The following is a 25841-nucleotide window of genomic DNA, read 5'->3' as shown; positions in this document are numbered from 1 at the left end:
GTCCCATCACAGCCCTCTTCAAGTCCCCTTCCTGTGTCCCTGGTGAATACATATGAATTCCTTGGAGGGTCTGACACTCATTCCACCATGGTCTGTGCACGGTTCCCTGCATCCCATCAATAAATGTGAGGTGATGCTATTGCTAATGGTTTTTCCTCAGCACTAGGTTTAGTCGCTTCCACTTCTCTCTCTCATGAAACTAAGGCTGCATGACGAGCCATCCATCCGGTAAACGGGTCATGTAGCGCAATGGTCACACTATGGACCTGAATTCTTCAAGATCTGAAACTGGAGCTGTGGGCAAGTAAAACAGCCCTACTCTAGAAGACAACATTTGAGGGGGACTTCTTGTTCTGCCTTCATTTGTCCACAGGTAACATTAACAACGGTCACGACGACAGCTCATCTTTTTGAGCACTCCTTGTATGCCTGGCACAGTTCTCACAACAACCATACGAGGGAGGTACAATTATTACCCATTTTATAGATCGGAAACATATGGCTTTTGCAGGTTAAATACCATGACCAAGGTCGTAGAGCGAACAGATGGGACTGCCAGGGTCCAGGCGGTCAGGCTCCAGAGCCTGTGCTTCCCCTTTATCCCTCTCAAACCAATGCAAGAACATGTTGGAGACAATCAGGTAAAAACAGCAGGTCCTCTCCACAGGAGAAAGCAAACACATGCACAAAACTCTATGGGAACGTGAGGAGATTTTTCCCCGAGACTGAGGTCTGGTTACAGTCAAAAGGAGCTACTGTGCCATAGTCTGTCCCCCCTCACACATGGTAGCCCTTTCCCAGACACACGCTTTGATAAGGGAGCAGCAGTCAACCTGAGAGCGCATGCTTGCTCTGTCCCGCTCCCATGCACTGCTGTTTAGCCCCAGTCATGCAGGCTCTTTGGTTAATAAAGATGGAGGACGAGAAATCCCTCTGAAGGACCTCGGATACCTGGGAGTTGATAACAGCAGCACTTTTCCCAAGCTGGTAGAGACATGAAAACTCCGAGGTGACATCATATATTTGTATCTTGCCCCTTTCCAGAAAGTCGGAGACCTCTGCTTTTAGCTCATACAATTTTCTCTTATTTCAGTACATTCAGCTCAATATTGCCTGTAATTTACATTAATTGTGCTTGATATACAAAACGGGATCTCAAACAGATCTGCAAATACTATGTTATCTTTTAGAGGTAACACACATTTTGAGGGATGCTGTCTCTGTCAGAGAGCCTGGATGGCTCAGTTGGTTAAGTATCCCACTCTTGGTCTTGGCTCAGGTCATGATCTAATGCATCCTGGGATCGAGCCCCGCAATGGGCTTGGGGAGTGTGCCTGAAGTTTCAGTTTTTTCACATTCAACATGGGTATAATCATGCATGCTCATATCCTGAGTTACTCTACTCAATGCCGTGAGGAAAAATAAATGCAAATGTATCAGCAAATTTTGAATTCTTATAAAGATGCTATGAATTATATATACTGAGCACCCCTGACAGAAATCTGGAATACTCACTGAACTCTTCAGAGTTCTGTAGCAGCATATAGTCTGAAAAATGCTTCCACGCATTATTTCATTTGACAGCTATATACAAACTGTAGGACCTCATAAGGAAACAGAAATTATCCATGTTACAAAGAAATAGAAACTATACAGAGTTAAATTATGGTCCAGGATCTATAATCAAGAAAGTAGTAACTGTCTCTCGTGGTTCCACAATATAACATTAGATGAAGGATATGATGACTTTTTTGCCTAGATATCTGAAATCATATGGGATAGTTTGGCTGCTAAGGCTAATTTTCAGGAAGCAGTAGAACTCCAGATATAATCTGAATCAGCCATATAAATTTCTTTCCAGATTAATCTCCAATATGCCAAAGTCTCTCTGACGGAAATCAAGATACTCTCTCTTTTTTTTTTTTTAAGATTTTATTTATTTATTTGACAGAGAGAGATCACAATTAGGCAGAGAGGCAGGCAGAGAGAGAGGAGGAAGCAGGCTCCCCACTGAGCAGAGAGCCCAATGCAGGGCTCGATCCCAGGACCCTGGGATCATGACCTGAGCCGAAGGCAGAGGCTTTAACCCACTGAGGCACCCAGGTGCCCCTCAAGATACTTTCTTTTAAGGAGGAAGTCTGGAAATTTCACTAAAATTAAATCAGGAACAGAGAGGCCATTTGTAAGAAAAGATAAAGAATGTGGGTTAAAAACAATTTTAAATATTCATGTATCTGAAAGGCACAAAAGCAATATAAAAAATGAAAAACTAATCTTCATTCAAAATAAAAACTAGGAGACAAAATCTTTCAAAGAAATGTTTTCTGGGGCGCCTGGCTGGCTCAGTTGGTACAGCAAACAACTCTTGATCTTGGGGTGTAAGTTCAAGCCCCATGTTGGGTGTAGAGATCATTTAAAAAAAAATCTTAAAATCTTTTTTTCTTTCAGTGATCACTGCAGATTTTGAAAATACTATTCTCCCTACCCTCACTTTAAGGTTATATTATTTAGGTATATTAAGAAACTAGGCTTAATGAACATGAAGAACTTTGTTACGATAATTCCATGTTCACAGTTCTGCTGTATCAGACTTTAAAATGAGAATACATCTCAGATTAAGTGAACCAATCATGAAGAAGTCAAGTTCCATAATAAGACTGGTTCATTAGGAAGAATATCCAGGAATTCAATTTACTGACTCTCAGAAACACTTTGTTATATGCATGCCAGAATTTGATAGTTACTGAAGTTGGGTGATGGGTACATGGGAGTTCCTTACTACTATTCTGTTTACTTTATACACCTTGAAATTATCCATGATAAAAAGTTAAGGGGGAAAAAAAGGCCAACGTATTATAAAGCAGCATAGACACAAGAACTCTGGGAAATAATAGGTGCTTAGAGTTTTTTATTTGCCCCACTCACAATGTGCTATATTTGAACATAAACCTTCACCAGGTACCCCATCCCTCCCTCCTCCTTCAGATTCCCAGCCTTAAATGGTACTCCACGAACCCCTTCTGCTGGCATGGGACATTTATGATGTCTCCAGATTCTTTATAGTTTTATATGTTCCCTCTACCACTAGTTTCTGATCACCAAAGATCATGACTCAATCCATTATTTCCATGAGTGGAGTGGATGCTACTAGAACAGAGAAGCTGAGAGAAAGCAGAGTTTCATGGCTAAGAAAACAGGCTCTCATGTCAAACTGTCTGAATTATAATTCTGGCTCAATCACCTATTAGATGACTTGCAGGTTATCTTGGTTTAAAGAATATACTCTTTTCAGGTGAGTTTCTGATTAAGAGAGAAGCACTAAAGATTATTTCCTCTACTTTAAATTCTTAGATGTTTTTATAAACGATTTTATTCTAATAAGCCTACCAACTTTTCAAAATGAAAGACAATGTAACAAGTCCCAAGGTCTGTTCCCCCATCCGATGTGAAATCCACTTTTTTTTTTTTAAGATTTTTATTTTTATTTTTTTTAAGTAATCTGTACATCTCATGTGGGGGCTTGAACTCACAACCCTGAGATCAAGAGTCAGAGCTCTACTGACTCAGCCAGCATCCCTCCATTTCTGATATGATCCATACATGTACAAAATGCACAGCCAAGTATTTTAAGAAGCAAGTGAAAAAAGAAAGCCCTGTTGCTAATACAGCATGTTAGATATGTATCCAATTTTCAGTCCAGCTGACTAAGAACACTAATTCAACAAGAGGAAGTAACCCAATGGGCCCAAGTAAGACAAGAATTGATTTCTCCTTTTATGTCTCTTGGGGTCAGAAGGTACTTTTGTCCATTTTGGTAAACAGGTTATTCGATTTACTTAGTCATCTCTGTGTAAGAAAGGCCATGACCATGACCTATGGGGAAGACCAAAGCCAGGACTGGGCAGAGGGCAAGGGCAGCATGCCTAAGTATCTCTGCTGTGTTTGTATCTAGCTTGTATCATCAACACTGCTTTTTCAGAAACCATCCATCTTAACAGGCAGAAATCTCAAAGAGAATAGTAACAGACTGTTAACAATGTTTTCTATAGAAACAAAATCTCAGCAATGCTATTTAAGATTGTTTCCTCTCCGGAGAGCAGGTTCTGCCTCACACATGCTGGCCAGTGCCCACCAGGCTGACAGACAAGAGGGACTCGCTGGGGTGAATATATAGCATCAGCATAATTACATACTACACATACTCTCCTAAGGTCAGGCCAGGTGTGCTAATTAAGTTAGATCATATTTTCTTTTCTTCCTTCCTGTTAAGTAAAAAGGAACATTGCTAAGGGGTGCCTGCATGGTTCAGTCAGTTAAGTAAGCATCCAACTCTTGGATTTTGGCTCGAGGTCATGATCTCTGGGTTGTCAGATCCAGCCCCAAACCCCATGTCGGGCTCTGTGCTAGAGGCAGAACATGCTTAAGATTCTCTCTCCCTCTCCCTTTGCCCCTCCCCCATACATTACTAAGAAATACACGAAAATAATTTATTTTGGCTTTGAATGAACTATTCCCTACCCCCACTCAGCTCCTATCTTTTAGTTCTCTACTGAAATGCTTTGCTAAGTTATTCAAGAACAACAAAAAAGTTAGTTTAACCTTAACTAGATAGCTAAAGATTTCACCAAGAAGGATTATAGGGAGATCACAGGAATCAAGACCTCAGCTCTCAGCATAACGGAATTAGTAAATCAGCAAAATCACTAAGTAGTAGTGAAGAGGTACAGCTGAATGGGAAAAAAATAACACAGTGGCCCAGAATCCTCTTTAAGAGTAGGTATTTAGGGGTGCGCCTTGGTGGCACAGTTGGTTAAGCTTCCGACTCTTGGTTTCAGCTGGGGTAGTGACCTTGGGGATTGAGCCCCACGTCAGCTCTGCGCTTGGTGCAGAGTTTGCTCAGGATTTTCTCTCCCTCTCCCTCTCCCTCTGGCCTCCCTCCCCACTCTCTTGAGCTCACTCATTCTCTCTCTCTCAAATAAATAAATCTAAAAAAAAAAAAAAAAAAGAATAAATATTTAGGTTCAAAGTAATAAAGACAATAACTCACATTACTCAAAAACAGAGCATTTGCCAGACTTAACTGTGTTTATTCTCTCTTAAATGGATATCACCACATAGTGTAAACCCTGAGAGTTTTCTTTCTTTTTTTAACTTAAGCTTTGATTGCTAAGGCCTCACTACAAAAGATGCCTATCTTAAATAAACACACTGCCCTGCACTAGTAGATAAAGAGCCAGGCCACCTCTCCCACTGAGGCTCCTTTGTTTTAGGAGATCTTAGTTGATTCGATAACTGACCATTTAGGCCACTTGCACCTTCTCTTCCCAAGCTTTAAGCTTCTATTCTTATGTTTTAAATTCACCAATAAACACTGAGACTGCGAGACCCTAGTCTTCCACCCTCAAGCCCCTTTAAAGCAGAACCCGCCGCACATGCACACTGTCTACCTGCAACCTCGAGGTCTGGCCCCAGGTGAGCTCTGTAATTTCGAGGTTCTGTAAGCAATAAATCTTTTTTTTTTTTTTCAAAATTTCCGGAATAAAAAATAGAAAAAAAAATTCCAGAATAAAAACCACAAGGCCTGGTCAAGCCACAACACTGCTTGTGGACAGGCCAACAAAAACAACAAAAAAACATACTATTCACCTACAAACCAAGTGACAGTTACAGATGGAAAAATATCACAGAAGCAAGCCAACAGATCCAGGCTCATCTAAACTGTAACTGTAGTCCTTTTCCTCAATACTAACCTTTACCGTAGCAAACCCAGTTACAGGGACCAAATTAGACCAAAAATGAAACAGATGCTACAGAGGTTCATCTGAAACAATCTCTTATGTTTTAAAATGTTACAAATATAGAACCCCACATCGGGCTCTCTGCTCAGCAAGAAGCCTGCTTCCCCCCTCTCTCTGCCTGTCTCTCTGCCTACTTGTGATCTCTGTCTGTCAAATAAATAAATAAAATTTTAAAAAAAATGTTACAAATATAAAATCCTTCCAATTCAAGACAAGTTATTCCTTTGCATTCATTTCTTAACTACTACCAATTTGCAGCATTAACTAAATGATGAGTTATCTTAATCTTTCTGCAAGGTTTGTTAAGGTCTCTAATTCACCTAATCCCAGTGTGTATTTGTCTTAAAATAAAATTCATCATATAAGGACTCACCAATTAAAAAATATACTGCCCTCAGCTTTGCGCAGTGGCAGTATCGTAGCCAATGAGGTTTATCCGAGGCGCGATTATTGATAATTAAAAATATACTGCCCTGTAATTCATAATAGTTAATTTAACAAGCAGCCCATAACCACAGAACAATCGCAGAACTCACGGAAGGGGCCCACCCAACTGAGGATGAACAGAAATGCACTAAGAGCGCTTGTATTTGTTTACACAGAGACACTGAGCTGCCAAGTTTCATGGCAGATCCCAGGCATGGTGAGTGAAAATCCACCAAGGATCACATCATGGCGAGATGGAAAAGATATAGAACAACGAATTATATGGCTTCCAGGTTTTAGGCTGTGCTGCTGAATCACAGCATACTCAAGTCAAGTTCAAAACTCAGGTTAATAGACTCTTTGAAGACAGTAGTCTTCAAATATAAATGACATCATTTATATTTGCTCACCTCCAAACATGCGCACCTGCTCCCTACCGCTTACCCTTGGAAATCCTAGGTCTCTGGCAAACACGGTTGGGAAATCACTAAAGACGGAACAGGCAAAGAGTTGCTAAGATCTCTATTTTCTTTTTCTTATTTAGTAAGGAAATTTCTGGCTGATTCTTGGTTGGGGGGGATGTGTGTTGAAGTTGGATTCCAATGTTTGGGTATCTCTTACTGGATTCCCTACCTGCACCTCGTCAGTCTTCTAGCTAGTCTAGCAAGCTGTGGTTACTACATTTTTCCTAGCCAGAATCCACTGGCTAAATGTTCAGAATGCGGACTCTGGTAAAGAGCTGCTACAAAATACCACCCACACACAGGCACATACATGCTCTCTCGCCTCATACTTTGTGGTAGTTGCCACTTTGGGTTTGAAACCCTAAAAATTAAGAAATAAAAAAGCCTTAGGAGCACCTGGATGGCTTAATCAGTGAAACATCTGCCTTTGGCTAAGGTCATGATCCCAGAATCCTGGTATCCAGGCCTATATCAGGCTCCCCGTTCAGCCGGGAGCCTGCTTCTCCCTCTGCTCCTCCCCCTGCTCCTTCACTTTCTCTCTCAAATAAATAAAATCTTAAATCACAGCTTAAAAAGCTTTTATCTACTATGAAAAGCTGTCTTTAAAAAGTATGGTCTCAAATTTTGCAAGAATATAGGCGCGAGAGTGGCTCAGTTGGTTAAACATCTGCCTTCAGGTCGGGTCACAATCCCAGGGTCCTGAGATGGAGTTCCATGCTGGGTTCCCTACTCAGTGGGAAGCCTGGTTCACCCTCTGTCCCCCACGCCGGTCCTGTGCATGCACGCACGTGCTCTCTCTCTCTCCATCTCAAATAAAATCTTTAAAAAAAATTTGCAAGAATATACCCTAAACTGTTCATCGGTGGTGATCTCCGGGTGATAGGATTACTTTATATTTTTATTTTCTTTCTTCATTTTGCTTATATATATATATATAACTCGTAGAATGCTATAACTCACAGAATACCTGTTAGCTTTTAGCTCAATTACTATAATTTCCTTATGACTTCTGCCTGGGTTTTGATTTGCCAGAACACAACAGTTCTAAACGGTAACCAGAGTATTCCTCTGCACTTTGGACTTCACAACTTCTAAGGAGACTCCAATAAATGGCTAAAGTTTCTTGCCAATCCCATTCTCCCACTGAGAAGGTTCTGACTTTCTAGAGTTGGTGAGGTAGAGGAAAACACACCAAATGCTATACAGCAAGTGTCCCGGCAAAGGGAACTCAACCTGCTCGTTGGTCAAGTGCAGAGAGGTCTATGGGGTCAGCACGGGGTGGAATGAAGGTCCACACACACTGGTCTCAGAATCAACTGTGGGTTCAGGCAAAACACACTGGTCACAGGGATCGTGGAGGGAAACTAGATCCTCAGATTTTCTGTAGGACAGTCTAGCTAATGAACTAATTACTGAAAAATGCTCCACACTAGGGCAGCTTTTTACTTGTATCTCTTAGGAGGCAGAGAGTAGAACAGACACCAGTCACCCTGAGTTAGCATTACCAGACTAAGCTCACCTTTGTGGCCATGATCTTCACCCCATGAATTCTCCACTCTCCACTTCACAAATGTGCCATCCTGATCATCCTGCAAAAGAATGGATAACGGTGTATGGTCTGAAACAGATCCCTCCTGCCAACATGTCATGGAATTTTAGCTCTTCTGCAGCCACTCAGAAAAAACAGCCTTCTCTAGACAGCCATGATGGACATGATCAGGACCATATACATACTCTACTATAACCAAAGGGATACTCTAGTAGAAGTGAGCTTTAACTTTCTTGGGAATAAAAGTGCAATATACCTAACAAAATGACAAATACTGTTCTCTCCTTTACATTATATTCTAAACCAAAAATAAGCATATTAAATTGCTACTTGGCTGACAATATGAAATATTAAGTTACTAAGAGCGGTGAACACCATCTGAAGCCAGGGACCCTTGCTTTTAACAGTCAGCATTCTCTGTAAAGGCTTCCCACTATATTCACTTTAGAAATGACTCTAAGACCCGGTCAGAGTTTTAAAAAGAAAACAAACACATTCTCATCATACTGCCTAATTTTCTATTTAGTGGAACCAAGTAATGATACGCTCCAATGTGCGCTTTTACTGATTCGGTTACACAAATACTGAATTTAATAAATAGAGACGGAATGGCAAAACCAAAGTAAAAAGAGTATTTTCCTGTAACAAAATTCAGACAGTTCTTGTGCTCCCTCCTTTATCTTCATTAATAAAATATACTCAATTATAGTCTCTTTAAAGGGACAATGACACTTAATGATAACCTTCATTTATAACCTTTACTATAGGAACAGAGCAGAACAAGAGGAAGGCTCCATTTGGGAAGACTTTTTTCTTTTACGTTTACCCAGGGCATTCACTGATGTCAAAACAATGCAAATCTTTGAGAAGACAGCTGGCTCCTAATGATTTCATCTGTCAACTCCCACTTGCATATAAGTGCATGAGTCTCACCTACATGGGATCTGACTCTTCCCTTGGCAGTTTTCTTAGATCTCAGTAATTTTTAGTCTCAGAAATAGCCAACAATCAAGCCAACCAGTTTCAAACACCCTTATCTGTACTACCTCTTAACTTGGCCCCAGGTACCTTCAAAACCCCATAATTAAACTATACATTTTGGAGCTAGCCTATCAGACGTCTGTTTTGGGTTTCTGCTCCCCCCATTATAGTATATTTTTACTTTCCTTTTAAATATCACCGTTAGAATCTATGCCACCTAAGGTCATTTTCTATAATGAGTCTGCAAATGTTTCCTCTCCTTGGCCAATGAATTCCTGCATGACTTAGACAGCTCTTCTCTGTGTCATCTACAAATAAGAAATAATACCTGGACCTCCATCACAGTGATTCTAAGAAATCAGCAACTAAGAAAGGATATCCCAGAATAGAGCTACTAGCATTTATCTTTGCATAATCATTCAAATGCAGTGCAAATTAGTATGGTGGTCGAAAACCCAAACTGAGGGAAGAGAGAGATTTCAATACAGAATACAGTTATGATAATATAAATTCTGCTTTATACTAGTAGCATATAAAGTAGCTCCATTTCCCTGAGGAAAAATAGGCATGTTAATAAGCCATACCAAAGAACAGAAGTTCCAGAGAAAATGACACAGTGTATATGATTTTTATTTCTGAAAATTAGGAATATAACAGAGATGGAAAAGGATTAAAAAAAAACTGAACCTCTCCTGGAAATTACAGGTTTTCATTTATTTTTGTTTTTTTTAATAATTTACTAAATAATTTTAAAAGTTTAACTTTAATTTAAGGAGCTTTTGTTACAAATCCAATACAGCAGGTCCAAACATACAATATAAATAAATATAAAAATATAAAATTTAAACCACTTAGTATTTTATTCTAAGTATTTTAGTATTTTATTTACTTTAGTATTTTGGTTTTTTTAAAATAGTATTTTATGAAAAGTTCCTTCTAACACTTAGCTTCTAATGGCAAGGTAGTTATTCTATAATTTTCTTTCCAGCAATTAGGCTAGAAAAAGAACATTTTTTTTGTGTGGTGGTAAAGAACTAAAGTAGTTGTAAGTCTTTTCTTCTTATGATCCCTGAGCACAGGAGTGAAATATATACTCTACAGCCTAGAAACGGGGAAGCCTATTTGTGAAAGGTAAAATTTTAGTTATTGTTTCCAACACCAGGTTCTAGAAATAGTGATGCTACTACTCAGAGTATTTCATAGGAAATTCTAAACACTTTACATCCAATTTCCTGAAAAGCTCTGTATAAATCCAGCCATGGGCAAGGAGTCCACTGATTATTGTTATTGACATTTTACTGCAGAAGAATCTGAATGGTGAATGAAAAAAAGGTAAACCTGAAAACATAAGACATCAAGATATGAATGCTTTCAGGGCATATTCTAATTCCGTACACATAGAAGTTATCTTCTCCCCCACGTTCTCTCGCTGACCTCTCTTCACATCAAGAACTTCCAAAGTCACAGAAAAGCTGTTACTTCCCTACTCCCTTTTGACCCAAATTCTGTTCCTCACCCAAAGTTCCCATTTTTATTATCTACGAGCATGCAGCCAAACCCCAAGTGATACGAATGCCAATGTCTTGCTTGGAAGCTAACTTTTAACAGAAATCACACAAATGAAGCTCTTTTAGATAACAGTCTACAAGAGAATGTAGGTCCACCTGTGCAAACAGTGCAGTAAGCATGCTGAGGGTCATACCTTCTCTGAGACAGCAGTGAAGGTCATGGCATGGGTCATAAGTGACTCACCAAAAGTCAACCTCTCAGCTTTATTCATGTTCTTCAAGGAGACACCGAACACTAACTCATGATCATAGCTGTAAAAAGAATGGTAGTACAGAATAAAGACAGTACAATCAAGGGGGAAAACTGGCTTCTGGTTGTAAAAGGGACATAAAAGAAACTTAAGGAGATCCATAGTTCCGAATAAATATGGGCTGTAGCTCTTCCGAGAATATGGTACACATGCAGAATTTGGTCTCTTGTTGGGATTCCATTCTCTATGTGCTACAAGAGTACTGAGGAAAATATGAAGTATTAAACAAATTCCCCATCTCAAAGGTGGACAAGATGAGTTTGTATTGGTCATTTTGGCAAGAACACCTTAAAAAAAATATTTTGAAGTAACCTCTTTAAAAAAGGGTCTCTTTTGGGGGCACCTAGGTGCTTCAGCTGGTTAAGCATCGACTCTTGATTTTGGCTCAGGTCATGATCTCAGGATTGTGAGATGGAGCCCCGTGAGATGGAGCCCTGCCTCGGGCTGGCGCTCAGTGTGGAGCCTGCATAAGATTCTCAATCTCCCTCTGCCCCTCCCTATCCCTCTCTCTCAAGAAAAAAAAAGTCTCTTCCGAACTGAACTACCCAGTTCAGAACCACCCAGTTTCTGAACTCATTTAGACCACTACTGACAGTAATATTTAAATAAATAATGTCAGAAATATTGGAGAATATTGTCAAAGTTAAAAAAATATCATGAATTCTCTGTTTTAGAAAATTTCTCTGTTCTTAACTACTGACTTACTCAACTTCTTATAGCTAATAATAAGAAACTGTAAAGGGGTTTATTTTAATAGTCAAGGAATTTTGTATGATTTGGTTAGCAAATGAACCTCACTGCCATAAACAATCAGGAGACATGCTTTAAAGCATGCGTGCAAATTATTCCTAGTAGTCATAAAGACAAAATACATAAGGCATCAAAGTAAGGGTAGTAGTTAAGAAAGATGAAATAGTAAACAAGAAGTGTAGAAAACCTTTCACTACATCTCAAATGTACTGAGCAGATTTACATAATTATCAATTCTTTTTAAAAAGTACTTTTCTCATATAGGATGGCTTTTTAGGAATACGCAACAATTTCAACTTAAATATGAAGTATGATCTTGACCTCCCAGGTTAGAACATATATGTTATATAGAGTTTATGCAATGAGCCCTCAAACTCTACAAGATGGAAAGAGAGAGACCCACCCTCAGGCCATCCTTAATCTTTGGGCAAACCTCAACTGAGTCATTTCAAACCAGGAGTGCACTCCAACAACAGCCCACAGATATTTTCTATTTTACATTTCTTGTACTCACACATTCATGTCACTGAGGCCTAGCTTGCCACTGAAGTGTTTTCCAACATCACAGCCAAACCACACAGCCTAGAAATAGAGGAAGGAAGAAGAAAGAAAGTCAACAAAAATCCCGTCTTCCTATTACACCAAACAAGTGAAGAAGAGGTTTTTAACCCCAATGGGGAAGACACAGAAATGATACCAACCTCTCCATCTTTGATGGAGGCAGCAACCATCTTTTTCAAGAAGTCAATGGGTTGGTTGTTATATAGAGTTTTTCTCCCGCCAACCATATTGCTTAAGTAGTCCACTGTGTAAACTCTGTTGTACTTGTGCTGCGGCCGAGGGTCATTCACTAAACAAATCTATTGAGATTAGTAACATGTTGATTAGAACATAAAACCAGGAAGGTCAAACAAGGTTCACCTCTCCTCTAAATTCATATATGGGCATCAAACTCATCACCTCTGTCTGCAAGAAAAAAACATTACAAGTACCTTGCTAAATAACAAAGAAACAAAAGGTGGCAAAGTCATGTGAAGAGAGATTCTTGCATAATCTAGTTCGTGCAAGGAACATCCTTCGGGAGCTGCATCTACTGGTTTTTTCCTATTGGCAAGAACTGCCCCAAAACCAATTCTCACGAATTGTATGCACTGAGTAAGTCAAGATGGACATCCCATCACTGTAAGACTCCTGTTCTCAAGTTACAAGACAGGCTCAACTCCTGGCAACACAGCAACCACACTGAGACTCCATTCCTAAAACAAAGCCACTTGCTTCTAAGAGGGTCAAAATGCCAAGGAAGTAAGAGGCTCCGGTCATCTTGCTAGATTGGTGGAGAAGACCTAAAGAGAGTAGGAAAAACTAGGAGGGGAGAGTGCTCCTTTCCATGTGAAAGTTCCCAGTGAGGCCCATGGTACAGAGATGCTCTGAACTCACAGTGAGAAACACCTAATCTCCTTTTATTGTTTTGCACCTGAGATCGATTCTGGGCCTCAATCAGGGGAGTGTGTGGGAATTACACTGACTGCTGGTTAGAAGTCTCTGAAGAGAAGCACTAGGGAAAGGTGAGAGATCCTCAGATGACCAACTCCATCATTAGGTACATAAAATACCTCCGAGGAAAGGAGAAAAAAGTTTGTTTACTGTCCAGGTTGATGACCATCCATGTTAACTCAAGAATGTTAACTCATCATGTTAACTCTTAGACGCTTCCCTGTAGTCAACACATATATATATATATATATTTTTTAGATTATTTATTTATTTATTTGATAGACAGAGATCACAAGTAGGCAGAGAGGCAGGCAGAGAGAGAGAGAGGAGGAAGCAGGCTCCCCGCCGAGCAGAGAGCCTGATGCAGGGCTCGATCCCAGGACCCCGGGGATCATGACCCGAGCCGAAGGCAGAGGCTTTAACCCACTGAGCCACCCAGGCCCCCCAGTCAACACATATTTGAAAGTAAAGAGCCAGTGGCTCCCAGTGCCAGTCTCCAACCTTATTTTCCATATTGAAGAGCGGCTTGACATGTTCCTTGTAAAACTCCAATGGTGTTATGGGGCCAATCTTCTGATAATTTTTATCCTTGTCTCGATACTCCCAGGTGAATGTCTCTGGTGGATTACCCAAACAAATGCACACTACTCGGAATATCTGGAAGAAAGAAGGAGGGCAAATGAGCAATGGCTAGAGAAAAGTGTTGCTTTTTACCTCTTCGTTTTCCTCAAGCTTGGGAAACACTAGAAATCAGCTGCTAATTCAGGCCAGAAGTTTCATAGGACATCTAACATTGCTCCAAAAACTTGAAGGTTGATGTCCAGGATTTTTTTTTTTTTCATTTTATTTATATTATTTTATTTCTTTTCAGTGTTCCAAAGTTCATTGTTTACACACCACACCCAGTGTTCCATGCAATATGTGATGTCCAGGATTTGATCAGCTGACTTGTGAGTTCATAAACACTCTGAACAATACAATTCTGAAATGTTAATATTTAGTACTTAGTATTTGCCTTGCAAATTAAACTTCTTTAGCCAAGAAACCACTCACCACTGATACTCAACAAGACCGGGGTTGCTGCTCTGCTGATTATATTTCAAGTGACAAAGAAAGGGACATATTATAAATGGATTACCTTCCCTTTAGGCATCTAGGTCTTCCTTTGATTGTGACAGGGATCTCCAATCATAGAAAAAACATTAACTTTTCAGGTGAAGCTTGGGTAACAATGCCTATTAGAAGTATTTTTAGAACAAGAATAATTTCTAGTGGTAGGCATCATTTTTGGGTTGTGGTAGTTTCTAATGATGTCACACCTTCAAGTTAGCATCATTATAATCCAAGGATATATTCTGTATTATTTTCATCTTATAAAAAGACAAAAATAGAAGCATAGAGAAATACCTTCTTTAAGGTCACAGCATGGAAAATCTCCCTCTGCTATATTAAATTTGCTATGTCTTTTATTTTTTAATTTTTAATTTTTTATTAACATATAATGTATTATTAGCCCCAGGGGTACAGGTCTGTGAATCGCCAGGTTTACACACTTCACAGCACTCAGCATAGTACATACCCTCCCCATAATCCAACCACCTCTCCCACCACCCCGCAACCCTCAGTTTGTTTTGTGAGATTAAGAGTCTCTTATGGTTTGTCTCCCTCCCAATCCCATCTTCCTTCATTTTTTCCCTCTCTACCTCCCAAATCCCCCACGTTGCCTCTCAAATTCCTCATAACAGGGAGATCATATGATAACTGTCTTTCTCTGATTGACTTATTTCGCTCAGCATAATACCCTCTAGTTCCTCCACATCGACCCAAATGACAAGATTTCATTTCTTTTGATGGCTTAAATTTGCTATGTCTTTTAAAATTACAACATGATGAACCTCTTCTGTCTCTACCCTGCAGTACCCACTCTGATCCAATTTCATCACTTATTACTTGCATTATTTGTATTACACATTTGTATAGTCCATTACATTCAAGAGAAATGGATCTTATATTTACTTAGTGTGCCTCTTTCATGCTAGATACTACCTATCTGTTAGGTTCTCTTAATTCCTCATAACACTCACTTGAGGTATAATTTCCCCTCCCTTTTCCCCTCCCTGCCAGAGATTGAGACAGAGAAATTCAGTAAACTACTTAAGGTCACGTAGCCAGTAAGTGCCGAACCATGATCTGAACTAAGGTCATAGGTTGTTTAAAAAAAAAGTATCGCTCTATGGGTAAAGGGTTTAAGAAAAGGGAACATTTACTGAATATTACTGTGTTATACTATAATCTTTGAATACCACATCTCTGAATCTTCTCAGCAAAAGGAGATGTTATTCTTATTTTACAGATAAGGAAACCAACATTCAGGGAAATAAATAACTTGACTGAAGTAAAAAAATTAATACATGACAGAATTATGATTTGAACTCAGATCTGATTTCAGTGCTGTTTCCATACCACCATGAATCAAGCATTTATCACTGTTAACTTTCTGGGTTTCATATAACTTATCTCCTCCAAAAGACCATAAACTTCTGAAGGCTAAGGACCAGGTCTTGGCTATTTTGTCTCTCCTATAGCACGTAGCGCTGTATCTGATCTAGATATAACAACTGATCTGAATACTGTCCCATTCTCCACATTATTAGGGGATGAATCATTTTAGAAGTACCAGTTTCTTCAAGTAGCCCCTCCAGTTAAGATTCCATAACGTTTCCCTAATACCCCCCACAACAAATTTAAAACTCCAGAATCTGATTATTCTCACTTTTTTACTATGACATAACATATATTGAGTATGTAAAGTGCACTAATCTGAAATACAACGCTCTATTCAACTTTTTACATACATACACACCCATGTAACTACCAATCAATAACCCACACCTCCCCCAAGGTAACTACTATTTTGCCTTATATAAGTATTGATTAATTTTGCCTTTCTCTAACTTCATATAAATGGACTCATACAGCATATTCTCTTTTGCTGTGTTAGTATTCCACTGTGTAAACAGATTAGTTTATCTACTCTCCTGAGATGAGACGCAGGAGTTGTTTGCAGTTTGGGGTTATTATGAATAAAACTGCTATGGACATTTTTATCCAAACAGTTTTTAGAGGGGTTAAAGGAATTTATATACTCGCCAATATGAGAGGGAAAAAGGGTAAGAGAATTTCAGTTGTACTGCATTCCTCCTAATACCTGACATTCTATTTTTAATTTTAGTCATTTTGTGGTTATGTAATTATATCTCACTGTGGTTTTAATTGCCTTTCCCAGTTTTTAACCCACTGAGCCTCCCAGGCACCCCCCTTTCCCAGTTTTTAAAGGCTCCCTGTAACTTCACCAAACCTTACTTCCCATCATAGATCCCACACTCAGGTCAGGCTTGTCTGTGTCTCTCTTTACTGTCCACTGAAGGCATTCAGCTCACTATCCCTTTCATAATTTTGTCGTTTCCTCTGCTCCTAGATCCCAATCCTACTCCCATTTTACAGCTCAGGGCAGGATACCCCTCCCCCAGAAAGTTTTCACCAATTAATTATTCCAGCTCACACGAACTGTTCCATTCTCTGAACACTTCTGGCATAAAAATTTAACAACGGAGTCCTTAGAGCCATTTACGTTTCTCTAAGGTCTCCCCCTGCTACTAGATTTAATCAGTAGGGACAGTAACTAGGTCTTAGATGTAGCGCAACAAGCCCTAGAAGAACCTTATTAAAAACAGCTTTCTTAAATCAAAAGTTCTCCAGTCATTGGTGTGAAATTTGAATTTAGGGGCTTTGAACTGGACTTCTGTTCTCTTTAAAAACATTCTGATCATTAAGGCTTTACTCACAGGTACAGGCAATGTTTTCCTATACTCCAACATGCAGAGCTTGGTGGTGGTGAAGTCAAACACACCAGCTCCAGTCCATTTCTGACAAACAGACCATGGATTCACACCTGCCACAAGCTGATTATACAAGTAATTCTTCACCTATCAATTCTACTTATCATTAAGGACTGTTCTCTCTCTCCTCCAGTTAATAGAAGAACAATGGCTCCCAAAGTAACATTGTTATTTTCTCATTTCATAGACTAGAAACTTATACTCTGGAAAATTCTCTATTAGGATGAAGTAATCTCCAAACTTGGTCCTTCTACATTTTAAGGTATACTAAATATGGATAAGATTAGGGTGGCCAAACCTACCTATGTTGCAGTCATTCTTGGAAGCAGTGGAGCTATTTTATTTTTAAAATAATGTCCTACTTGGGGCATCTGGGTGGCTCAGTGGGTTAAAGCCTCTGCCTTTGGCTCAGGTCAGGATTCCAGGGTCCTGGGATCGAGCCCCGCATCAGGCTCTCTGCTCAGTGGGGAGCCTGCTTCCCCCTCTCTCTCTCTGCCTGCCTTTCTGCCTACTTGTGATCTCTATCAAATAAATAAGTAAAATCTTTAAAAAAAATAAAATAATGTCCTACTAATTCTATGGGCTCTTTCCATCCTGTGGTCTCAACCAAGGAAGATGACATATCTCAGAGAATGACCTGTGCCAGATCCCAAAGGTACCCTAAAGGCAGGCAAAAGGGAATGCTCAGAGGACAAAACAAAGCTACAGCCTATAAGAAACACCACTCTTCCCCCCTCCTCTCCTTGGACCACCTACTCTGGAGAACTCTATTGTCCTTAAACTGACAGAACCCACATTCTTCCTCCACTTTACGGTCCTTTCCCTTCAGAAATATCTGCTCGTGCTTTTGTTCTAGAATAATCACCAGATAATCTATGCCTCTCCCATCCCCATCTACTACTTTCACCCCGAAAGACCACTTAACAAGCTTAGTTTTGAGTACTTCTGAGCTTACTTGAGTGGTTGATTTCAGAAGCCAGGACTTTCTCCAGATTGATCTGGAGGGAAATTTATTAGAGAACCCCAGCCCTGTCTGACTTCCTCACTCATCAGGGAACACACACACATGAGATCTCTCAGTCTGCATTTGTATTTCATCATCAAAAACTGAAATTGCTACGTATTTACTTTCTCTTCATCATCCCCACTGCATTCCCGGCCTCCAAAAGCCTTAGGATAGACTGAAACCTGGTACCACGGTTCAAACTTACGTTCTGACCAAAGCTAGAAAGTGACAGCAATTAAAATAACAGAAATTAACAGAGTAACAGGCCCGCCTATGACATGAGGCCAATAATTAAGGATAAAGAGCTTAATTCATGGCTTATAATAGAAGACAAAGCATGATTCTGCTATCTCAACAGAAGCAGATTAACCAACAGAAGAGGTTATGCTTGCCTTTCATTTTGTTATGTTCTGTTTGCCAAGAGAGAATGTTCTTTTACTGGTATTTACTATAAGAGCCTGAACAGCTGGTGCTTAAACCACCCCTCTCCTAATGCTCTATCATTCTCAGGTTGGTTTCTAAGACCAAAGGGGCAGCGCATCTTATTAGCAACTGTCACTGAGCTACTCTAACCATGGATTAATGAACTGTTTGGGATTCACATGGACTAGAGAATCCTTCGTATTTGCTCAGCACCAAGGCCACAAATGGCAACCTTAGGAATCTGTCATCATGAGGAGAACACCATCCCTGGTAACTATGCTCAAGACAATAACAGTGAAAGTGTACATTTAGAACATGCTTAGATGAGGAAGGTTTCATAAACCTAAATGATGAACATTTTTTAAAGTTTTTATTTTAATTCCAGTTAACATACAGCGTTCTATTAGTCTCAGGTGTACAATATAGTGATTCAACACTTCCATACATTATCCTGTGGTCATAATGACAAGTGCACTCCTAAATCCCCATCACCTATTTCACCCATCCCCCTCCCTTCTGGTAGTCATCACATTGTTAAATGATGTGTACTACCAACTAGTATTTGTCACATGTATATGGCCATACATTGGTGGCCAATAAAAGGGAAAGGCTAGGGCCAGGCCTAATGAAGATTAAGACAACTAGGTCAATTTCTGTTTAAGCACATTTTAAATATAAATATAAATGTTTTATACTATAATATACATAGTACCTTACTGTCCATTTGGCTCTATCTAAAGAAACAATGTTAAATCATTTCTTCCTTCTCCCTAAAAATGCATTAGTGGAAATTCATTTTTACTATCTAAATAGATTCTATGGTGAATCCATTTGCAAGACAAATGATTATGCCCTAATGCATATGTTTTATAAGTCTGAATTCTTATTAAAGATACCTAGAAGGCATGAATGAGGATAAGAGTACCATCTTTCTCTTGAATTTTAGTAAAACTATAATTTGAGACATGTTGCTTTGTTTTATATTGTTTGTTTACCATAATTATAAATTATCCAAAGTCATTCACATTTAGGTCAGTGTGTAACCCTCTGGAAAAAATATTTGGTTCCAACCCAACTAACAATAGTTAAATAAGCTCTAACATTAAAAAAAAAAAAAGGCCCTGATACTATATCTTCTTGATAAGAGGCCCGGCTGTTCTAAAATAACATTCTCTGTTCTCAAAGGTACAAAACTGACAAGAGAGCTTTAGACAGCCAGGTCTGCTCTCTGGTGGTTAACCTGGGAGTGTCACCTGCTTCTCACAAGATGCACTTGGCATTCAGGACAAAAGGAAAATACCAGGCATTGAACACAAGTCATTGCACACAACTGAATAAAGTAAGACTATAACCATATTCCTCAGAATATAAGTACATATTGAAAACCGCAATTAGTCCATTTAGGGAAATATATTTTTGACTTTAACTGAAATTACCCAGTGTCGATCCCAGAACTTCTGTTTTTCCCTTCTTCATTTTTCTCCATAGCACTAACCTTCTGGCACATGATATTTTTTATATATTTTATTCATCTCTCTCTATTAGAAAAGTAAACTATATGACGGCAGGAATTCCTATCTGTTCTGTTCATTGCTAAATCCCCAATGCCTAGCTAGACACTACTAGGTAAATGTGTTAAGAAATATTTACTGAGATGACTTGTAATTGTGATTTTAGATTAAACTTAGTGTCGGAACCAACCCGATAAAAAAAGGTGGTAAGAGAGAGCCAATGGAATGGATTCAGGGAATACAGTCTTTCCAAAATGCTAGAAAGCTGAAGGCAGAGAGATCTATGTATCAGTGCTACCAGAGAATTTATTTTGTTTTTCTCTCACTTCTCAGCCAATTAATGAGATAACCCTTATGATTCTCACTACAGTTTAAAAAACAATGAAAACGACAACAAAAACCCAGGAGAATCCAATGTTTGCAATTATTTCCTTAAGTACAGATTGGTAGAGAATGTGGTCTTAAAACTGTGACATGAGCCAAATATAAGAGGGCAGTAGTGTGCCAAAAATTGATGTTGGAGAAGGATTCACGGAGATCCTTCCCTTGCACACTTTGGGGAGTAAAGGGAAACTTCACTGCCATAGGCCGCAACTATATCTGCCTCCTGTGGCCAGCTGGCTTCTATGGGTCCATCTCCTTGGCTAATTAAAATTACTGGGAGTTGGGGCACCCAGGTGGCTCAGTGGTTTAAAGTCTCTGCCTTCAGCTCAGGTCATGATCCCAGGGTCCTGGGATCAAGCCCCACATCGGGCTCTCTGCTTAGCGGGGAGCCTGCTTCCCCCTCTCTCTCTCTGCCTGCCTCTCTGCCTACTTGTGATCTCTCTCTCTCTCTCCCTCTCTCTGTTAAATAAATAAATTATATATATATATATATATATAAAAGTCACTGGGAGTTTAAACTAACCTCACAATGTGGATATGTGGAACAACCTGTAATGTATCAGAAAAGCTTCACTTGGGGTCAGAAAGGCCCAAGTCCTCTTTGCAGTTTATATCCATTTATACTTATTGCCTATATTATTACCTATTACACGGCTTATAAGTAGGCAGAATGTAAATTATAAAGAAAGGTTGTGCCTCACAAGTCTAATTTTGTGAAAAAAGGTCCATTATGATTGGTCTCTAAAAATATTGTACCCAATCACAGAGATCTGTTCATTTGCAATGATTTGCTGAAGTCTACCATGGTGAATAATAAAATCAATAAAGGGAATTGAAAAAGAAAAAAGGACACAAAAGGCATGAGGCATGGAACATGGAACATACAGATCTCAATTTAAAGACAAATGATGTGGGACTAAGTCAATTCCCATACCCCTGGCTCAATGGGAGACAGACATCAAGTGGGAGGAGGAAGGGAGGATACAAAGTTGAGAGTCAGTCATGAATCCTTACAAGGGTGAGAGCTTAAAGCTGGCTACAGGCAGACCCAGAACAGGGTAAGCTGTAATAGTGAGAAGGGTTAGAATGGAAAGGCGGTTCAAAGATAACAACCTAAGGGCACCTGGGTGGCTCAGTGTGTTGAGCCTCTGCCTTTGGCTCAGGTCACGGTCTCAGAGTCCTGGGATCAAGCCCCGCATCAGGCTCTCTGCTCAGTGGGGAGCCTGCTTCCCTCTCTCTCTCCTTCTACCTCTCTGCCTACTTATGATCTCTCTCTCTGTGTCAAATAAATAAAATATTTAAAAAGGAAAAAAAAAAAGAAGATAACAACCTAACTACTTGTAATGGAGCAAAACTGGCAGAGCTAAAAGATTTCAGTGCTTCGAACCACTACAGAAGTGAGAGAATCTTGGTATCTTCATTTGTATTTACAACACTGGGTTGTTGAGAGAGTGTACAATAAAGTCTAAAGCATTGAAGAAATATTAGTTGCTTTTACTGTTATAAAAATGCAAAGCTACAGTGCCCCTAAGAAATCATGTGCTTGGGGCGCCTGAGTGGCTCAGTTGGTTAAGCATCTGCCTTTGGCTCAGGTCAGGATCTCAGGGTCCTAGGATCAAGCCCCTCACAACCGGCTTCCTACTCAGCTCTCTCAAGTAAATAAATAAAATCTTAAAAAGAAAAATCATCTGCTCCAACTTAGTGACCAAGGAATCAGGCTCAAAGGTAAAATGACCTACAATCTCAGAGTAGAAAGGCCCCAAGGACACAAATGTGGTAGCAGGAAAGAGCTGAACTTTGAAAAATTTCAGTGTGGTGGGTAAATAAGCTAGTTACAAGCAGGAAGGAGTAGGGACCTTGGCTCCTGCTGATATGCCATGGAGAGAAGAGAAGACAGCTCTCTACTGCCTTCTAGTGGGGAACAGAAGAAAGGCACTGATCTGTTAAAAAAAAATCGAGGGGCCTTGGGTGGCGCAGTAGGTTACGTGCCCAACTCTTGGTTTCAGCTCAGATTGTGATCTCAGGATCGCAGGATCAAGCCCCGCATCGGACTCCACCTGCTTGAGACTCTCTTTCCGTCTCCCTCTGCTCCTCTCAGCCCCTTTCCCTTTCTCTAAAATAAATTAATTAATTTAAGAACAAATTATAAAACACCCATCTGTGCCTGCAAAAGCAGGTAGAGGAAATACTTTCTGGAGGCATTAACTATATTTTCAAGCAGGGAAAGACACTAAAAAGTAGACTTAAAAGCTATGTGCCCCTCTGTGATGTTAAATGACCTCATATAGAGAGCTGATAACTAATAGTCAAATGATGATTTTGAGTAGTTCTAGAGCCGCGTTTGAATCAAAGAAATTGAAATGCAGACTTTCCAGCTCCACCCAGACCTAAATCAATATGCATTTTAACAAGCTCTCTAGGGAACTGGTGAGCACATTGAAGTTTGAAAGCACTACTTTCAAACCACATCTATTCTTTCCCTCCTCCAAAACCTTATTATTTATTATTTTCCTCATTTGCAATTGCTAGCCCTTTCCACACACTGCCCTGCCTACAGACCTTCTCTCGTCTCTGCAAGCCCTCCCCCTCAAGGTACCAGGCCATCAACTGACGTCCCCCCAACCTAAGCAAGTCCTGAGAGCTTCACTTTGGAAATATATTCCAAAATGTATGGCCTTCTCTCCATCCTCACCCTCACCAGCCTGGTCCCAATCATTATAACCTCTCCTTTATAGGACCAGAAGAGCCTCTTAACTAGTCTCCCTACTTTTTCTCTTTATTTTACTATCCATTCTCAAAACACTCAGAGGGATTTTTTTTTTTTTTTTTAAACTGCCATGGTTACAAATGCAAACTCATTACCCTGGCTTGTAGGCCGCATGTTCTCCTTTCCTCTACATGACCCATTCCAACCATTCCCACCTTCTTTCCAAGCTCAAGCCACACTGCCTTCCTTTGTTCCTCAAAAATACCAAGCTTTCTCCTATTTTATGGCTTTTGCACTTACTGTCCCCTCTGTCTGGTATGCTCTGTATCCACATCTCTGCATAGCTGGTCTCCCTGTTACTCATGTCTCAGCTCAAATTTGACCTCAGAAAGGCCTTTCCTGACCACCTCACCAATCACCATATTATTTGTTTTTCAAAGTACATATCACATCAGATAGTTTCCTGTTCATTTACTTGTCTGTCTCCCTCCACTAGTATGTAAAGTCCATGAGAGCAGGGACCATGTCTATCTTGGTCATCACTATACCGCTAGCACTTAGAAATGCTTAGTATTTAGTAGGTACTCCATTAATGCTTATGGAATTAACGAGTATCAACATTTTTCCTCACTCCCCTTCACCCCCAAATTTTGCCTATCCCCTCAACCCCCTCCTTCGGGTGAACATCAGTTTGTGGTCTGTATGTATAAATCTGATTCTCTTGTTTGTATTTATTCATTTCCTTAACATTATTTTTAATGATGAATTCTTGGTAGGTAAGCTGCCAAGTCATAGAGATTTTCCCTCTCAGAGCTCTCGGTTTCTCCCCTCTTTTCCATTTCTACTGTCACTACCCTTGTTCAGGCCTAATCAGTCCCACCTGAACTGCCACAGCTTCATAACTGGTCTCCTAACTCTCCTCCTTCCAGCTTCACCTAATTAAATTAATCTCCTAAAGGGCAGCTTTACTTCACATCACTCCCTCCAATCTTTCTACCTGCTCATTTCCTACTTAGTTAAACTCTTACCCTAATATTCAAAACTCGTGCTTGCTTTGGCAGTACATATACTAATATTCAAAACTCTCATGATGTTATGACTAATTCTAACTTTCCACATTATTCTAGCTTCAAACTTCAGTGTGTCTCAGGATCACTAATTTAATGTGGATTACAGGGCCCATCCCCAGAGATTCAGATTCAGTATATCTGCAGTGGGACCCAGAAATCTGCACTTTTTGACAAGCTTCTGATGATTCTAATGCAGACAGACTTCACAGCACTTTCTGAGAAATACCATTCTTGCTCCTCCCCAAGACTCTAGGTAAAAGAGCCTACTCACTGCTCACCAAATCTCCCGTAAACATTATCTAGAATGCTTTTCACTCCAAACTTACTTCATTCAAAGTGTATCTCAAATGCAACTTTCTCTAGGAAGCCTTCCTTGATCCCCCAAGTAATATGTACCAATTCCATCTTTGGAGTTAGACACGCTTGCATATCTCTTAAGACATTTACTTTACTTCACTTTGTATTACTTATTTTATTCCCCTACTAAATGTAAGTTACTTAACATGTATTATCTGCAACTCCTCCCATATAACAGGCACTGAGAAATATGTGACTGAGTGCTGTGGGGGTCCAGAATGCTTCACACAGTATGCCTCGTGAGTGCTACCATCAAAACAGAACCTTGGGCTGGTTGGATCCAAGTCTGACTCAGCAAGCAATTCTGAACATTCTTTCAAGTCAAGAGCTGGGAGGATAAAAGTTTTTCATCCACTTCAAGAAGAAAAACACATCTTCATGGGCTTTTGTGTTTCTTTTTAGAATATCCACTAAACTATGATAGAAGAAATGCAGGTTTATTTTCGAAACAACTCTGATTCTCAATGAGCTAAATAGAAAAATGTGACTCAGATCCAATGAAGACATTTAAATGATAGTTTAAAGGTAAGAATAAATGTCTTCATTATGTTTGGTTTTCATGACAAATAATGATGCAAAATGTATTTAGGGTTGTAAGCAAACATGATACACAACTTATCTCCATTTAAACTAAGGATTTTATATTGTTTGGAGATGTGAAATTTTCACTTCTGAAGGAATTCAGTCAACTAACTTTCAGCTCCAGAATACTTAAGAGACTGCCTGAATTTAAATACTTAAGTTCATATTACTTCAGAATTTTAACTATTAATGAGAGTCTTTGGTTTAAGTACTCACTGATTTTCCTGATTATATCTCTTTAGTAAAAAGGGAAAGGAAACATAATAGGTGAACATTCTCTCTTTCCTTTAAGAACTAACCTGAGGTTACTCCCTTATTCAGTGTCAGAGATGTCCTCTAAGGCTATCAAAAGAATAATTCCCTTTTCTCTTCCAGAATCCAAAAGAGAAGACCATACTAGAAAATGTTATTTCTTCATAGTAGTGGATCTTAACCAGAATCATCTGAGAAGCTTTTAAAAGTACAGATGCCTTGGGTCACCTGGGTGGCTCAGTGGGTTAAAGCCTCTGCCTTCGGCTCAGGTCATGGTCCCGGGGTCTTGGGATCGAGCCCCACATCGGGCTTTCTGCTCAGCAGGGAGCCTGTTTCTCCCTCTCTCTCTGCCTGCCTCTCTGCCTACTT

At 39.7% G+C, this 25841-nt stretch overlaps 1 protein-coding gene across 1 annotated transcript in view; it reads right to left on the bottom strand.

Moving 5' to 3' along the window:
* The window catches only part of LOC111151732 (bleomycin hydrolase), a 46696-nt gene that overhangs the window by 8537 nt on the left and 12318 nt on the right, over positions 1-25841 (bottom strand). Inside the window, exons 7-11 of the mRNA XM_022509901.1 lie at positions 13783-13938; positions 12489-12647; positions 12302-12369; positions 10921-11038; positions 8208-8277 (exon numbers count right to left, since the gene is read on the bottom strand). Coding sequence (XP_022365609.1) covers positions 8208-8277; positions 10921-11038; positions 12302-12369; positions 12489-12647; positions 13783-13938 — 571 coding nt within the window. The remainder of the gene's footprint in view (positions 1-8207; positions 8278-10920; positions 11039-12301; positions 12370-12488; positions 12648-13782; positions 13939-25841) is intronic.

This window comes from Enhydra lutris, unplaced genomic scaffold, assembly GCF_002288905.1.
Source record: "Enhydra lutris kenyoni isolate GAN:26980312 unplaced genomic scaffold, ASM228890v2 scaffoldscaffold26, whole genome shotgun sequence".
In the NCBI taxonomy this organism is placed as follows: domain Eukaryota; kingdom Metazoa; phylum Chordata; class Mammalia; order Carnivora; family Mustelidae; genus Enhydra; species Enhydra lutris.
This window is presented reverse-complemented; position numbering and strand designations above follow the sequence as displayed.